Source organism: Bos grunniens, chromosome 9, assembly GCF_055505025.1.
Source record: "Bos grunniens cultivar Pamir isolate PY7600 chromosome 9, Bosgru_T2T1.0, whole genome shotgun sequence".
Classification (NCBI taxonomy): Eukaryota; Metazoa; Chordata; class Mammalia; order Artiodactyla; family Bovidae; genus Bos; species Bos grunniens.
In genome coordinates this window covers 36,126,961-36,146,018 of record NC_141173.1, presented here as the reverse complement: position 1 = coordinate 36,146,018, position 19,058 = coordinate 36,126,961, and the positions used below count along the sequence as shown (strand labels likewise).

The 19,058-nt window shown below is 36.4% G+C and overlaps 2 protein-coding genes across 5 annotated transcripts in view; one reads left to right on the top strand and one right to left on the bottom strand.

Annotated features, from left to right (window-relative positions):
• The window catches only part of LOC147365801 (uncharacterized), an 856,584-nt gene extending 851,388 nt beyond the window's left edge, over positions 1–5,196 (top strand). Inside the window, exons 6-7 of one of the 4 annotated variants that reach the window (XR_015132780.1) lie at positions 1,588–1,702; positions 4,939–5,196. Coding sequence is in view for 1 of the 4 variants with exons in the window: in XM_086317214.1 (XP_086173340.1) it covers positions 1,588–1,601 (14 nt within the window). In the remaining 3 variants the exon portion in view is untranslated. Of the gene's footprint in view, positions 1–1,587; positions 2,812–4,938 lie in introns of those variants that run through there. The other 3 variants (XR_015132770.1, XR_015132771.1, XM_086317214.1) reach the window with 3 other exon arrangements.
• Positions 1–19,058, bottom strand: part of LOC147365799 (uncharacterized) — a 571,237-nt gene that overhangs the window by 63,900 nt on the left and 488,279 nt on the right. The window lies entirely within an intron of this gene.

Here is a 19,058-nt window from a genome sequence, read left to right as displayed (position 1 = left end):
GACCAACCTCTTAACCCAGTATACTCAAGTATAGCTCCATTAGCTCACCCCAGCAGAGAAGACAATGGTACCCCACTCCAATACTCTTGCCTGGAAAATCCCATGGACAGAGGAGCCTTGTAGGCTGCCATCCATGGGGTCGCGAAGAGTTGGACAGGACTGAGCAACTTCACTTTCACTTTTCACTTTCATGCGTTGGAGAAGGAAATGGCAACCCACTCCTGTGTTCTTGCCTGGAGAATCCCAGGGATGGCAGAGCCTGGTGGGCTGCTGTCTATGGGGTCACACAGAGTCAAATACAACTGAAGCGACTTAGCAGCAGCAGCAGCAGCTCACCCCAGGGCTTAAAAGCTAGTCTGCCTTTTGTCTCAGCAAAGTTACAATCTTTTTTTTTTTGGCTCATTCACTCATTCATTCAACCATTTTCCATTGATGAATGGCAGGTGCTATGCTGGGTACTAGGGATAGTTAGAAAAATAGACATAAAATGAAACATAATAATTGCTATAAAAATACAGGCAGGAGACTTAGTGGTGACCCACTACTAAGGTTATCCCTATAATAATGTTACTGTTACTAATTTGGGAGAGAAGAGGTAGGCTCACAGCCAGTACTCAGGAACTCAACAGAGTTACATTCATTCTATCACTTCTATTGAAATAGTCCTGACTTCTATTGCAAGTCTTGAAAAAGTCTTCTTACCTAGTCAACTGTCCAGTGTGTGCATGAAAAATATTCTGTCATATCAGTAAACACAGAATGAAACCATCAAGCCATTACATCTGTCCCCATTGCATCCATGCATCCTTAGGGAACTCAGGATGGGAAAGCACAGGATACTGGCCCCAGATGGCTAAGGTCCATATCAAAAGAATGCTTTCAGTAAGCTCAAACTCTTGCATCTTTCCATACAGAGAAAAGTGCTAAATTAATTAACTTGAGATACCTGGTTTTCTTTAACTGACAGTAATCTTTTGAAGTCTGACAACCCGGTCTTTGTTGCAAAAACTCCTCTGTATCCTGTCTCCTCCTTTACCTCTTCAGAGCAGTTCCTCAGAGCTATCTGAGGGGCTGTGTCTCTGGCTTAAGTCCTCACCAAATAAAACATAACTCAACTTTTAGGCTGTGTGTTTTTTCTCTTTCATTCAACAGGTGCAATTTGTCTTTGATACCACCATAAAGGTAGGGAGGAAAGATCCTCACTTAGACTTTAGAGACAGCATGGCCCAGATGACACACTTGATTTCAGATTTCTAGCCTCCACAATTGTGAGATGCTAAACTTCTGTTTTTTAAGCCACTCAGTTTGTCATTCTGTTTTGTGGCAGACATAGGAAATAAATCCCTGGAGAAGGGAAAGACTACCCAGTCCAGTATTCTGGCCTGGAGAATTTCTTCAACTGTATAGTCCATGGGGTCGCAAAGAGTTGGACACGACTGATTTTCACTCACTAGGAAATAAATACAACATGTACATGTGTAGCCTTTTTCTAGTGATAAACTATTTTCTAAGTAGATTATAAGAAGACTTCACAATATATTGTATATATATTTAATATTTATTTCCTTATTTATGTCTTTGTTGCAGCATGTGGGATCTAGTTCCCTGACCAAGGATTGAACCGGGGTGCCCTGCATTGGGAGTGCAGAGTCTCAGCCACTAGGCCACCAGAGAAGTCCTCACAATATCTTCGACTGATTAAGTAATTACTTCCTGTTTTCATCACCATCAAATATATATGACATTTGAAATCTCTGAGAATTTATATTAAGTAAATTGTATTTTTCCACTATCTAAAATGGCACTTAACTATAGATCAACAATTCAAAGGAAACATTTGAAGACTTAACCCTTTTTAATTAAAGTTTTAAAATAAGACTTTAATACCGACATGATATTGAGACGTTTAAGAAATGATTTACTACATGACTTATCCACATTACAACTATACTATAGTTTCTAAATTTTCTGTGATTGTTTGGTAAATCCCTTAGGAATAGCTTGATATTATATTATATTCAGATTATCCTTCTAACAAAACTTTTTAAAATGTTTCTTAAAGTTCACTGATGATTAAAGATAAATTTGAATTATTTGAACCCCCAAAGAAGGTCTGACTTATTCAGACCCCAAACCAAGGTTCTCAAGAAATATTGCATTTTAATATTTTTCTTTAAATTATTTATAGTCCATTCTGGAGTCACTGATGAGTTCTGTTGCACCCTGTTGTGAGCAATTTAGGAGACTATGGGAAAGTAGAAAACGGACCTATGCTCTCCACTGGGAAAGTGGTCATTTGGCCTCCAGTACATCATTGTTAGCCTTCCCTGGTGCCTCAGTGGTAAAGAATCTGCCTTCCACTGCAGGAGATGTGGGTCTGATCCCTGTGTCAGGAAGATCCCCTGGAGAAGGAAATGGCAACCCACTCCAGTAGCCTTGCCTAGAAAATCCCATGGATAGCGGAGCCTGGCGGGCTACAGCCCACGGGGTAACAAAAGAGTCAGGTACGATTTAACAACTAAACAACCACAACAGCATCATTGTTAACACTGACATGTTTCAAGCTTACAGTGGTCCATTGAACTCTAGTGCCTTCCTGTATCTCTGATACAGGTGGCGCTTTTGTTCTCTGCCTTCTCTTCTTCCAACTTCCCAAATTGTTCCATGGGGTATCATATAGTTCCTAAAAGTCCCATTGATAACATCATTAATCTCTTACCAATATCTCTGAATCACTTCTTTTTTTTTCTTAAAATGTACCCTGCTTTTCCTTCCTTTTCTGAAACATCTCAGCATTATATTTTTTAGTTACTCCACATTTTAAAATGCAAGAAATCAAGAAAGAAAAGTTTATATAAAATTCCCATTATGTCTTTGCCTTAAGGAAAATTTCCTTAAAATGTCCTAACAACCTTCTTAAAATGAGAGAAGAGAAAAAAATAAAGGAAATATCATAAATTAATATTCCAGTAATTATCCCATCTCAAAGTTTTAATGAAGAATGATAATATCCAACAACAAAATGTGGAAAAGAGAATATATGACAAGAGGCTGAGGAAAAAGAGAGCAATTTAAAAAAATTATTTATTTATTTGGGTCCCTGTTGGAGCACACAGACTCTCTCATTGTAGTCCACAGGCATAATTACTCTGCAGCATATGGGATCTTAATTCTCTGACCAGGGATCAAACCTGTGTTCCCTGCACTGCAAGGCAGATTCTTAACCACTAGACCACCAGGGAAGTCCTAAGACAGTGTTATAGAAAGAAGAGATAATCTTATACCTAAACCTCAAAATGTTCTCTATATGCTCAACACACATAGTGAATGTATTTAAATGATTAGGATGGATAGATGGTTTTAAAAGATAAAAGTAGGTTCCTGGATAGCTTAGAAACCAAATATATCATGCATAAATACACATTAGCACAACACACACATCTGTGCATCCCATTAAATATTCTTTTAAATATTTGGATAAGAGAGGGAATTGTAAGTAATTGATGAATAATGATGTGTTCTGTTGGAGCTTGTAGATCTGGCTGTTCTAATAAAAATTGGAGAAAATTCATCTTAAGCTAAATTTAATATATTTGCATTTTCACTTAAACAATGTTCCACCCCAATTTGACTACCTTAAAAATACTGTAAGAGGACAACAAAAATCTTTTCTAACCAACAACATATAGGGAAATAGAATATTATTCCATTTGGCCTTATTAAACTTGTCATATTATATTGACTAATTTTCTCTGACTTGATAAAGCATATAATCTAATTCTGCCAAAGCTTTATTATTATAATCACTATGATTAGATTTGTGGAAGTTAGTAATTCTTGAGCATAAAATTTAGAATGTAGGAAATAAGCTTGACCAGGTCAAGGGATTTACAACTCAGGAATTCTATTACTTTATAATGAGCAATTTGGTTTTATAGATAGAATATTAGATATGAAGAGAGTCAAGAGTCATACTTCTGTTATTTTAAACACTATAATCATTAAATCAATTGAAAATTAGATCATTGCTGACCTTATTCAAATTATAGTAATTCTTTGGGGACTGAAATTTTGACACAAATGCATGTAAATAATAACTATTACCTGGGTTTTTCATAATATGAACACATCAGACAGTGTCAGAAGTCTACTCCCAAATCTTTCTCTTCCTTTTAACTCCTTCTGCTGGATGTGGGTTTATCAAAATTAACCCAATCACTTAGTGAATCTCTGTGTAGACTAAGCGTTCATTCCATTTCACCAAGCTTACAACTCCTGGGCCTCAATGGGTTTGTTCCTCCCACTAAAGAAAGTTATCCCCTTTCCTCTTCACTCATCCACAATCTATTATTTTCTAGCACCCCTTGAAATGTCATTGTTAACAGGGTATGCTTCCAACTCTAATGTTTTTTGCATTGCATCCATACTGCACAAGAAATGCTCTGCTACTCCAGATAGTCCCTTGACTCACTCTTTGACTGTATTCAGATGTCTACTCAAATGTTTTTGATCTTTCCCTACTTACAGTTTCAACCCCTCAACTCTCCTTCTGCCTTTACCCTTCTTTATTTTTCTTTATAGTACATTCTCATGCACACATATCAAAACTGACAAAGGAAGAGACTCATCAACAGCAAAAACAGAGACTAAAACATTAAATATTTAATGAATGATTGAATGGATACTAGAAAATTCCTAACTGCACAGCACAATGTTGTTATTTATTAGTGTGTTTTAGTTGCTAATTTTTTCGTGTTATGTGTTGCAGTTAAACAGACTTTAAATGTATTATTAAATCATTTACTGAGGTGTTATTTTCTGGGTTAGTTAAAATATTTTCCACATAACACCATTAATTCATCTGGCAATATTTTCCTTTAAGGTGTAATTAATAATAAATATTGATTAAATCTATTAACTTTTTTTTAACTTAAACAGTGGAGGTCTTGTGAGCTCTGCTGCTGCTGCTGCTAAGTCGCTTCAGTCGTGTCCGACTCTGTGTGACCCCATAGACTGCAGCCCACCAGGCTTCCCCGTCCCTGGGATTCTCCAGGCAAGAACACTGGAGTGGGTTGCCATTTCCTTCTCCAATGCATGAAAGTGAAAGTGAAGTCGCTCAGTCGTGCCCGACTCTTAGCGACCCCATGGACTGCAGCCTACCAGGCTCCTCTGTCCATGGGATTTTCCAGGCAAGGTACTGGAGTGGGGTGCCATTGCCTTCTCCGCTTGTGAGCTCTAGACCAGTGAAAAATATATCCCTTGCCTACACTTAAATAAAAGTGATTTGAAGAAAACCCAAAATCGTGTTCAAATCAATCATATGCTTAAAATCTTAAAACAAGGGTGAAGGAGTTCAGAGAAAGCTAATACTAACATGATACATGGTTACATAATTATATAATACATAATAGGTGATTTTAGGAAACTTAGAGTGGTCTAAAAATCAAGATTTATGTGAAACAATATTGCAAGCAGTGGAACCACAATCAGATAATTATTTTTTTTACAGGCATTTTATTTCCTATTACTATGTACTTGTTTTTTAAACTTTCAATTTTTCTGGACAATACATTTCCTTTGTTTTACTAAGTAACTTCTTGATTATATGTTTTCTACCAAAGCCATTTAAATAATTCTATTTATAAGACCTAATTACAATTCTTATTTTTCCATAAACAGTAAAATCAAACTCTAACAATTCCAAATAATAATTATAGCTCAAACAACTCAGGATTAGTCTAGTCATACAGAAGTTGAAACAAATTAATTGAGAATCAAGAAGAACAGTTTAGTTTCTTAAAGATCTCCAAATTAGAAAATAAGTGAACAACGTGGTATAAGAAGAAAAAAAACAGGGTAAAACTCTCTGCATAACCTTCAGCATTTCTATAGACATTTTGAAAATAAAGGATGCTCTAATATATGCTCTTATAGCAAATATTCTTAGTAGCCCTGGTCTCTTTAAATTGCACCGATAGTTTTAATTTAAATTAAGCTCATTGTTATCAGTCCCTGCAGATGTGTGAAAAGTTTACTGTCTAAATGGCACCATAAAGTGAAACTGAATAATACTACAATAAAAATGAAGGCAGGTTAATTAAAATGAAACCCATGAAGATTTGTCTATGAGAGACACCCTATTTCATTTTGTAAGTCAAATTCTCTTTCTCCCCTTCCCCATATTTCCAAATTTTAAAGCTTACAATTTGAAACTATGTTTTATAGTAAATTTGAGTAAAGAGTTCCCTTTCAAAACATACCAATGTGTGTGAGCTTTAAAAAAAAAAAATCCACTTATCTTTTTTTTCTGTTTTAAGGCAGTGCATTTAAATCATTCCAAACAGTATATTACGAAGGCGAGCAATCAGGCAGCCAAGCTGAAAAGAGGAATGAATTTGCCTGAGAAATAAAAGGAGGAGTGCAGCTAAAAATGAAATATTTCATGTTATTTAAATTGCAAATGTAGTTATTTTTTATCAATGTCTCCAATACCATTTTGGCAGCTTTGAATAAATGATGAAAGTAGCATCTTTTTCTTGCCACTGTTATCAACAATTTAGACAGAGCAATTAATTTCTTCTAGGTACATGAGGATTTTTTTTCTTCAAAATTCTGGCAGCTATTTTTTTTAAGTGTTCAGGGTTTCTCTCCATCTACTTGGTGGTATATCTGATAATTTCATAAAAATTATGGGGGGCAGGAAGAAAGCAAGATTAGTACCAGAAGAATAATGACTTTCTTAAAGAATTAATAAACATGTCATTTTCTACCATTTCCTTCATTTTATATTGAAAGTTTGCATTTGTATTCAGTATTTCAGCTTCTTGAAAAGAAGATTTATAAATATTGTAACTTTTGAAGTGCCTTCCAATATAAACTGTTACTAAATATTTCCACATTGCTTGTAATCCAGATCCCCCTCTATTTAGCCCTCTTAACTATGATAGGTGGGCTTCCTCGTGGCTCAGATGCTGAAGAATCTGCTTGCAATGCAGGAGACCCAGGTTTGATCCTTGGGTTGGGAAGATCCCCTGGAGAAGGAAATGGCAACCCCTCCAGTATACTTCCCTGGTGGCTCAGACGGTAAAGCGTCTGTCTACAACGCGGAAGACTCAGGTTTGAGCCCTGGGTTGGGAAGATCCCCTGGAGAAGGAAATGGCAATCCACTCCAGTACTATTGCCTGGAAAATCCCATGGACAGAGGAGCCTGGTAGGCTACAGTCTATGGGGTCACAAAGAGTCGGATATGACTGACTGACTTCACTTTCTTTCCAGTATTCTTGCCTGGAAAATCCTACGGACAGAGGAGCCTGGTGGGCTACAGTTCATGGGGTCGAAAAGAGTTGGACACAACTGAGTGAATAGGAGCCTCTGAGTCAGTTTTTCCCAAAGGCAGCATGCCATAAATATGCCCTTCACTGTCATTTGAACTCGGTACTATAAACTTGGAATTGAGTTTGGTTCAAAGCTATTTCTAGATTTCCACTAGGTAAAAAAAGTTGAGTTTGTACCTCTTGCCCTCATAAGAAAGTGATTTTATTATTTTACTGCCCATCTTACTAGGGCAAAATACTTCTCAGTGGAAGGCTCCTCTACTTAATTCTACCCATGGACCCTAAGGACATGTCCTGACAGACTGAATAAATCCTAGAGACAGGATTAGCTGGGGAGACAATCTTCTGTGTCTGGGGAGATATTTTCCAAGAAAGAAAAGCCCTCTCTCCCCAACAGGAGATTCCCCTGACACTAAGAATCTAGGCTAGCCTGTGACATTTCTCCTCACGTTTCTCCCATGGAGGGGCAGGTAGAGTTGGGGTGTTCAGCTATAAGAAAGCTCACAGCAGGCAGTTTGGGCTGGTTAACCCACAGACCATGGAGCAAATGCTTTCTCTCAGGTTCTGGCCCTGATCTCTGCCCAGACTCCAGTGAGTATGACTCCTGAGATTTAGGGTGGAACATTTGAGCACAATTTAACAGATTCCACTCGTAATCAAATGTCATGCTGGGTTTTTTGTCTCCATTTTACATGTCTTTAAGAGATCTTCTGGGGTATGCCACAGCAATAATCCAGTATTTGTAGTGCTCCAGAGAAAAGGCCTTAGACATCCCCCAGTAAAAAACGGCATTTGACTTTTTTTGATAACAGCTTATTAAAAATATTCCTTTAGAGTATATTTTCACAATATTTTTGATATATGCTCTTATCCATTCCTGTAATTGCCCCAATATTTTTGGAACAAGGCTTGATGCAAGCTACAATATAGTTTTAAGCAAGTATTTGCCAGAATTTTCTAACATAAAAGCAGTATATTTACTAATTTCATGAGCTCTAACCAAAACTGATCTTCTCTAAAAAAAAAAGTCCATAGATCCCCACCCTGATTGGTCTCTCCATTCATCCTCTGCTCTCCTATAACAATCTTTAAAAAGTCAATTTATTTGGCAATTAATTGTATGTACCTTGTGACAGTTCTTAAATTTATGTATTAACTGTTATTTAGAAATTATCAAAGAATGTTCAAGCTACAGTATAACTGCACTCATTTCACATGCTAGCAAAATAATGCTCAAAATTCTCCATGCTAGGCTTCTACAGTATGTGAACTGAGAAATTCCAGTTGTACAAGCTGGATTGGGCTTCCCAGGTAGCTCCATGGTAAAGAACCTGCCTGCCAATTGCCTTGTATGAAATGCAAGAGACTTGGGTTTGATCCCTGGGTTGGGAAGATCCCCTGAAGAAGGAAAATGGCAACCTACTTGAGTATTCTTACCTGGAAAATTCCATGGACAGACGAGCATGGAGGGCTACAGTCCTTGGGGTCACAAAAGGGTGGGACATGACTGAGAACAGCACAGCACAAGTTGGATTGAGAAAAAGCAGAAGAATCAGAGATCAAATTGCCAACATCTGTTGGATCATAGCAAAAGTTAGAAAATTACAGAAAAAACATCTGCTTCTGCTTCATTGACTACACTAAAGGCTTTGACTGTATATATCACAACAAACTGTGGAAAATTCTTCAAGAGCTGGGAATACCAGACCACCTTACCTACCTCCTGTGAAACCTGTATGCAGGTCAAGAAGCAACAGTTAGAACCAGACATGGAACAGACAGGTTCCAAATTGGGAAAGGACTATGACAAAGCTGTATTTTGTCACCCTGCATATTTAACTTATATTCAGAATATATCATGTGAAATGCCAGGCTGAATGAGGCACAGCTGGAATCAAGATTGCTGGGAGAAATATCAATAACCTCAGATATGCATATGATAACACCCTGAAGGCAGAAAGCAAAAAGGAATTAAAGAGCCTCTTGATGAAGGTGAAAGAGGAGAGTGAAAAATCTGGCTTAAAACTCAACATTCAAAAAACTAAGATCATCACATCTAGTCCCATCACTTCATGGCAAATAGATGGGGAAGCAATGGAAACAGTGGCAGACTTTATTTTCTTGGGCTGCAAAACCACTGTAGATGGTGACTGCAGCCATGAAATTAAAAGACACTTACTCCTTGGAAGAAAAGCTATGACTAACCTAGACAGCATATTAAAAAGCAGAGACATTACTTTGCCCACAAAGGTTAGTCTAGTCAAGCTATGGTTTTTCCACTAGTCATGTATGGATGTGAGAACTGGACAATAAAAATGGTTGAGCCTGGAAAAATTTATGCCTGTGAACCGTGGTGCTGAAGAAGACTCTTGAGAGTCCCGTGGACAGTAAGGAGATCAAACCAATCAATCCTAAAGAAAATCAACCCTGAATATTCATTGGAAGGACTGATGCTGAAGCTCCAACACTTTGGCCACTTGGTACAAAGAACTGACTCATTAGAAAAGACCCTGATGCTGGGAAAGATTGAAGGCAGGAGAAGGGGATGAGGGAGGATGAGATGGTTGGATGGTATCTGACGCAGTCTGACGTGATGTCTGATTCAATGGGCATCAGTTTGAGCAAACTCCAGGAGATGGTGAAGCTAAGCTGCAGTCCATGTGTTCACAATGAGTCGGACACAACAGAGCGACTGAACGAACAATAACAACAGGAATTATCATTTTCCTTGTGTTTTAAAAATATATCTTAATATATTGTGAGGTTTTAGAGGGCACATATTTTTTTGGTTAATTCTATGATGGTAATGATCATGATTTAAGTGTATTAAGCTCTGACTACACCCAGGTATTTTTCCACGTGTTCTACATATATCAGCACATGGGATTCTCACCACAAATCCTTGGGGTTAGTACCATCATTATAAATTTGTTGTGGATGTGAAAGCCAAGTAATAGCCAGTAAGTGGTTGAGCTTTATTTGACCTAACCTCTAATATTATGTCCAAAAAATTATTTTATATGTAAATATTTAATGTTTTTATTGAAGACAGTTGCTTTACAATGTTGTGTTAGTCTCTGCTGTACAATGAACTGCCATCTATATGTACACATATATCCCCTCTTTCTTGGACCTCCCTGTCCCCCTTCTCACCCCTCTAGGTCATCACAGATCACCAAGCCGAACCCCAGTGCTATACAGCCGGTTCCCACTAGCTACCTATTTCACACATGGTAGTGTATATATGCGGAGAAGGCAATGGCACCCCACTCCAGTACTCTTGCCTGGAAAATCCCATGGATGGAGGAGCCTGGTAGGTTGCAGTCCATGGGGTTGCTAAGAGTCGGACACGACTGAGCGACTTCACTTTCACTTTTCACTTGCATGCATTTGGAGAAGGAAATGGCAACCCACTCCAGTGTTCTTGCCTGGAGAATCCCAGGGACGGGGGAGGCTGGTGGGCTGCCGTCTATGGGGTCACACAGAGTCGGACACGACTGAAGCGACTTAGCAGCAGCAGTGTAAATATGTCAATCCTAATCTCCCAGTTCTTTCCACCCTGCCCTTCCTCCCCCTGTGTCCACATGTTTGGTCTCTATGTCTGCATCTAAATAGTTTTATACCCAGAATATGTTGAATTTAAACCCACTGGAAGAATGATGAGGCTATCAAGCACCCCAAATATGATGATATTTATGAGTCTGCAATCCAAAGATCTTTCACGTCTCTACCTTTATATGGAAGAGAAAAACATGCTTCTGTCGAAACAACCGTAAGTGTGGAACATAAGAGCTGCAATACACATTTTCTAGTCTTTGGACCCTTCTCATTTTCTCAGCTACAGTCACTGATCAGAGAGCAGAACTCTGGTCACAGTCTTTTCAATTTAGTCTAGTCTAAGCTGGATTCCCAGGAAATATTTTTATCGCTGTTAACCTACCAGGGCAGGCTGTTAGTAAATGAATTTACAAAAGAAAGTTTTGTTCACAAAGGTCTCAGTAGCAAGAATTTAACAAGATTTGCTGAGTACACCCTAAGTAATGGATTTAAGAAGGTCAACAAAACCGACAATTTTATTGTGTACTATATGGTATTATATTTCATCAGTTCTTTGGTCTCTATGTGGTAACCTTTCAAAAACTTTTTAGAGCTATTACTTAAAACCATTTATTGAATTTTGATATAATCTCACAGAGTTCTGTATTATTTTTTTTCTTCATGATGAAATCCAAAATATTCTTTGATTAGCATTGTTTTCTAAAGCGTAACTCAAATAATGACAGGGTAAAAAGTCCTTGACATTTCAGTATAGCTTATTCTTCATTTTACAGTTATTTATTTAAAAGTACTTTTAATTTTAATCATATATATTTGACTTGAGACCATCTGTTTGGATGAGCCTGAAAAAAATCTATTTTCAGGAAATTTTGGCATATATTGAAATCTTTTCCTTATCTTATTCCCTCTAACTGGTCATTAATTCACCCATTCATTCAATTGTCAAACATTAACTAAAAGAATATATTAAACACTAAACATTGTACCAGAATCTAAAGATATTTTGCTAAGCAAAACAGACGTAGTATCTTGCCCTCAGCCCAGTTAGAAAACTGGACATCAATAGGGAAATTACACCAATATATAAATTCTAACTGTGATAACTTTTATGAATCAAAATATATTGGTAACTATGAGTCCTTATAGGAGATACGTACTATCTCGATAGAGGGGTGGGAGTAAGCTGTTGGAAGACCTACCTAATGCATTAATGTTTGAAGTAGTTGCAGGTGAGAAGAGCATTTTAGGCGGAGGAAATAGCATATGTAAATGTCCTGAAGGGAGAGGGCATATAATTTGAAGAAATAGAAATATACCCCGTTTAGCAGAGGAATACAAAGAAAAGGTACAGTGACATTAGAAGAGGCAAGAGAGTAATCTGAAAATGGCCAGATTATTTAACATTACATAAAATGTTAAAGATTAAGGATGCCAGTGTTTATTGTAAAATAATGGAGCCACTAAAAATTTCAAGTTGAAAGGTGCTAACAAATCAGAATTGCATTTTGAAAAGATCATAGCAACTACATTATAGAGACTGGATTGGGAGTGGACTAAGAGTGGATATGAAAAAACTGAATTAAGAATATTATGTGATAATCCAGGTGAAAGACAATGGAGTCCTAGAGTCCAAGAGGGATGAAGAACATGAAGACACAATGGATTTCCTATGACAAAGCAAGAATGATATTTCAAAGTTACTTTTGGTTTCCAGCTTCAAAAACCAGTCAGGTAAATGGAGCTACATTTTATGATAAGGGACACAGGAAAAGAATAATAGAGATTCCCTGGAGATGCCTTTGAAACATGTAAATGAATGAGATAGTCCTAGTCCTAGAGCACAGAAGAGAGATTGAGGTTAGAGACAGAATTTGAGTCATCAGTGTGTGAATAAAATTTTAAAAAGAAGAGGAAACAAGGACGAAGATTAGAGGGATGCTAATTCTCCAAAGGGCTTCTCTGATATCTCAGGTGGTAAAGAATCCACCTGCAATGCAGGAGACCCCAGTTCGATTCCTGGGTCAGGAAGATCCCCTGGAGAAGGGATAGGCTGCCCACTCCAGTATTCGGGCCTGGAGAATTCCATGGACTGTAGAGTCCATGGGGTCGCAAAAGTCAGACACGACTGAGGTGGGTGAAGGAGGATGGTTATCCAATCTCGTCATTTTTTTTTTCCCAAATATATCTCAAATACATCTTCTCTTCACCACTCTCACTTTGGCTACTCTTGTTCAGAATCTTATTACCTCTACCAAAATAATGCCTGTGTCTCCTAATGGATATTGCTACATTAGAAATGACACTTCGCATTCAATTTTTCACACAGTGAGTGTCAGCATATTCACTTAAAGTCCTTCCATATTCTCTAGCTTCTAGAGAATATAGTCTCTAAGTTAAGCACACAAACCATTCCTTTAAAGTAAGATCCTTGCTTCTATCTTACCTTTTATCTTATCACCAGGTCTGTTTAAATTTGGGGAATACAGAAGTGAATTAGCCAAGTATCTTCACTCATGCATCTCACAGATTAGCAGATCTAGATCTTTCCAGATCAGTGTAGGTTTACTGAATGAATGAAGGATTCTGTAGCTATCTCCCCCAAAGTGTGGAGTTGAACTCATCACTGTTCACTTTTTCCAAAAACATTCAACCATTTCTCAGGCACTGTTGTCTGCCAATTGAGTATGAGTGGGAATGGAAGTTTTTGAACCTAAAATTCACATACAGTCAGAAATTCATTTAATATATTTCATTTTCCTGTCCAGAATTTTGTAATATGGATAAAATAACATTAGCAGAGGGATTTTTTTCAGCATCTCTCAAGTTCTGACCTCTCAGGCTCCTGAAGGTAACCTGGAGCCAATAGTAAAGTATCACAGTTATGAAAGCAGCCACATGAAGGATATTCCTTCATTTACCTCGCTGAAAAATGACAACTGTCAATGAAGGCATGTGAGTGTGTTTTACTTTTTGAATGAAACAAATCCTCAAGGGACATTTCCTTATCAAAAATATTATTCAGGAATAATATTCATGTCTTTGTAGGTAAAGTGGTTTCCAAGTGAAAAATTGGCTGCAAATACAAATACAGTTAACTTTAAAAAGATACCTCTTCTAAGTTGATCAAAGTTAAATCACATGTAGATAAAAGTCACTGTTATGATCGTGTTCCCTAGCAACTTAGGGCTCCAGATTTCTTTTTCAGAATGCATTCCCAGCTGTTTCAAGTTGGTTTATGACTGTTGTATCTGTTGATATCATTGACATTCTATTTTATATTTTATCTTCATTTTGTGTTAAAAAAAACAATAACCTGAATTTTTGTGTGCTGTTTAACTTCCTACTTTTCAATTCAAGACTTTGAGGGCAGCTGGCAGTTTCAGTGAAAAACAGTACAGTCTAACTGACTTATTTCTTCTCATTTGTCCAATTGAAATGAAATCACCAGTCTAACAGAATGCACATTTTAAAAAAATGTATATTTGCATTTGCATAAAGAAAGTAGTTTATCACCTGAGAATAAGATTGTCCAAAAAAGACAATTATATTTTAAACATCTCCCCTATCATCCTCATTTCATCTCCTTCAACTATACCAAATTCATTTCTAAGCAAATGCCTTTCTTTTCTAATTCTTTAAGAAAATAGAAGTTACTTTTTATTACTAGGTTCTACTGTTTCAACTTGTTCTTTAACTGCTGCTGCTGCTGCTAAGTCACTTCAGTCGTGTCCGACTCTGTGCGATCCCATAGATGGCAGCCCACCAGGCTCCCCCGTCCCTGGGATTCTCCAGGTAAGAACACTGGAGTGGGTTGCCATTTCCTTCTCCAATGCATGAAAGTGAAAATTGAAAGTGAAGTTGCTCAGTAAGTGTCCAACTCTTCATGACCCAATGGACTGCAGCCTACCAGGCTCCTCTTGTCCATGGGATTTTCCAGGCAAGAGTACTGGAGTGGGGTGCCATTGCCTTCTCTGTCTTTAACTGCATATCTTGTTAATTCTCAAGACTGGATGACTTTACCCTGCCCCCAACCCTTGATTAATTTCTTAGACAAATTTTGCTGCCAGGGCCTTTGATCCTTGTATGATTGGTGACCTGAGAGACTAGTATCTAATCAAGCTTTACTTCTGGCATGTAAATTGGAGGGCTGGAACAAGATTTCCAGTTTTTTTAAACTGATATTCAATCAAAAATATTGTGTTGCTAACTGTAATATTAAAATTATGGTAACATCTATACCATATGAAACATAAATAATATCATAGTATCAAAGAAGATATTTTGAAGGTAAGACATAACTTTGTTTTATTTCATTATCTTCCCATAGTATATCTTAAAACTACTTCTTTCACAAAAATGTCCAAATTCCCTGTTCAAATCATAATGGGAAATCATTGCTTTAGTTGACTGTTCTCACTATTGTTGGGCACGTGTACTAGATATATGGGATATCTTATACGCACATGTAATGAAAATTCAGAAATATCCCATTAATAAAGCATTATTAAGATAGATATAAAATGCACTAATTTATTGTCATTTTAGATATTTATGAAGACAAATTAATTCCACATAGCTAATAATATGTATGGTTTATCCCAGAGTTTTGCATGAACACATAGTCATCAATATATTTTTTAGTTCAGTTCAGTCGCTCAATCGTGTCTGACTCTTTGTGACCCCATGGACTGCAGCATGCCAGGCCTCCCTGTCCACCACCAACTCCCAGAGTTTACCCAAACTCATGTCCATTGAGTCAATGATGCCATCCAACCATCTCATCCTCTGTCGTTCCCTTCTTCTCCTGCCCTCAATCTTTCCCAGCATCAGGGTCTTTTCCAACGAGTCAGCTCTTCGCATCAGGTGGCCAAAGTGTGGGACTTTCAGCTTCAACATCAGTCCTTCCAGTGAACACTTAGGACTGATCTCCTTTAGCGTGGACTGGTTGGATCTCCTTGCAGTCCGAGAGACTGTCAAGCGTCTTCTCCAACACCACAGTTAGAAAGCATCAATTCTTTAGTGCTCAGCTTTCTTTATAATCAAACTCTCATATCCATACATGACTACTGGAAAAACCATAGCCTTGACTAGATGGGCCTTTGTTGGCAAAGTAATGTTTCTGCTTTTTAATATGCTGTCTAGGTTGGTCGTAATTCCAAGGAGTAAGTGTCTTTTAATTTCATGGCTTTATTTTAAATATATATTTTCTTAAAATATTTTAATTGAATCTGTTTATACAGATGAAGCATAAAAATGCATTTGACTGCTGTTAACGTCCTAACATAGATGTGACTAATAATTTTAAAATCCAGATGGCAAAAATACGCTAACACTTAATTTCACAATATTGTTGCAATAAATTTAAATTTACATAGTACTAAATTATATTTATGGAAAGAATACAATAATTAAATATACTTTATAAATTGTTTCTAATTGATATTAAAATTACTTGAATGAGTGCTTAAAATTATATATTGATAGAACAGCATCCAGAGTTTGAGAAATATCACAGTCATTTATCCAAATCAAAATTAATCAGAAATATAATTTACACATCTGATTTATGAACTTAAAAAGGTTATATCTAACATTTAGTTTTTTTCTCAGAATATTTATATGAGTTAGAATAATCACCAACCAACAGGTTAATTACAACACAGTGTGAAGTATCATGTTGTTCTTAAGCAGAAGTGATGTTTAAAAAAAAAATAATGTGAAGTCAGGTATTCAAAGACAAACAATTATAGAGATATTCAAATTATAGGAAATGTGCAATGTCGATCTGAATTAGCAAGTTGAAGTGGGTGTCTTTTTCCACATGTCCATTAATGCTAATAAGGAGAGAAGTGAAAAGTATTGGAGCTCCACTAATCAGGAGTTGTCAATGGTAGGTCAAAAGAAATAAGTGATGAAGGCAAATTTTATACACTTAGTAATAAGTAGGAGATTATTATGTATGATTTTATCTTAATTGGTTTTGAGAATTAATTGGGTGGTAACAAAAGCTGGCATAAAGCTTTTCATTTGAATAGAACAATTAAAAACGCTAAAAGGCTTGGAGTTGATGATAACCACTCTACTGGATTAACTCTTAGCTATAAAATCAGAAGAGATTTATTATTTATCTCAAAATTGAGTTAATGTTAATGATTAATGTATATTACTTAGCTCGGAACATTTCTACTTTTCAAAGCTTGTTTTTTTGGTCAAGGTCAACTCTGTATAAAATTGATATAATAGTAAGTGACTTCCATGACTACATTTTTTTTTCTTATTTACATCAAAATTGGAAAATATATAATGAAAGTAACAGAACATAGTATTTATTACCCTATACCCCAAGAACTGGACTCTTTTTCTTCGTCATCTATAATAACTGCCATGCTACGAATAATAACGGGCTTAAATTAGAAATAACAATCACTTCTGTATTCACATTTTAATAAGGTTAAAATGATATTCCTCAGTCTTTTGTAAGTTTAATTTCTGAAAATTTCAAATCACCTTTAAATGTAGTAATTAAATCAGAAATATAAATTCTAACCTTGGCATTTGTTATACATAAAACATTTTGAGATGATTCCTAATTTGTCAGTAAATGAGGGATAGAGTTCACTTTCAATTACACTAACATTGAGCCTGATCATGTGTCTCTAGAATCTTGTTAAAAATATATATGGCTGTAGAATAATACTAATTCAGAAATTATATATATATATATATATATTTATAGTACTGATGCTATAATATATATTTTTAGATTTATGCATAACTGGTTAATATTCAACAGGAACCATTAACTCTTCTCCTAACTTCTATCAACTAATTTCTTATCTGATTTTACAAACTCACTTTTCCCACATTTTATCTTGAAGGTGAAGGTGAAGTGGCTCAGTCCTGTCTGACTCTTTGCAACCCCGTGGACCGTAGCCTACCAGGCTTCTCCGTCCATGGGATTCTCCAGGCAAGAGTACTGGAGTGGGTTACCATTTCCTTCTGCAGGAGATCTTCCCGACCCAGGGATTGAGCCCGGGTCTCCCGCATTGGAGGCAGACACTTCTAACCTCTGAGCCACCAGGAAAGCCCACATTTTATCTTAGTATTGTTTAAAAAATTGCAACATTTTTGTATGTCACCAGATTGTTAAGCAAATTATTTAGAACAAATGCTAAATGCCTTGGGTACTTACATAAATGAAAAGAAACAATTACTTTAGATTTTGTTTTATTTTGATATACAATGTAGATTCTGTTTTCAATAAAAATATGAAATAAAAATCAAGATATTCTATAGTGCAAAATGTTTGCTTTAAATTGAGTGTACATTTTTCCCCTTTAAAATATATTTGCAAAAAAAACATGTCATATAAGATTTATACACCTCAATTATATTTTTAATGAATTAATTATTCAGGTAAATAAAATGTATTTTACACTCACATTAACAAATACTGGAATCCAATGGAAATTTAGAGTATATCTAAATACACGGACATAATAAATAAAACAAGAGAATGAGTGAGCATAATGAAGCAACAGAAAATGTATTATCTCAACAAGAAATGTTGAATTTTGTCTTTTGAAACCTGTTCCAAAGTGGTAAGCTTTTTGTATTCATCAGGAGTGTTTCTTTTCACATTTTCATGTCATTCAGCAGTCTTTGACAAGTTCTTTGTGGCTAAGGAAATTTAAAACTGCTTTGAAATTCTCTGAGCAACTCACAGATCCCATCAAAATATACTGCCATAGTATCAAGAAATGTTGAAGAATTATACCTTCAAAGCTGTGCCAAGAAACCTAGCCAGCATCTTTCTCTCTTTCATTATCAAGCAGAGTTCTATACCGCCTGCCTTTGGGCTAGGCAATCCCATAGATATTTCCCATACAATTGCATACTGCCAAAGTTTTTAGACCAGAAAACACTTTTCTCACTCTGGGGAAGAAACATGGTGTAAGCAGAAAAAGTAGTATGCAAAAGCAAAACTGTCTCTGCCATTAACCAACAAATGATGAAACTCTCCGGCATTTGGTCTTTATATCCAGAAAATAATGGGAGTGTATTGTAGCATCTCTGGTGTCTCATAGAGCACTCAAAGTATGAGTCTTCCTTTCCAGTCAGTGAAATGTCCAGTTCTCACATATGACCAGAATTTGACTATATTAC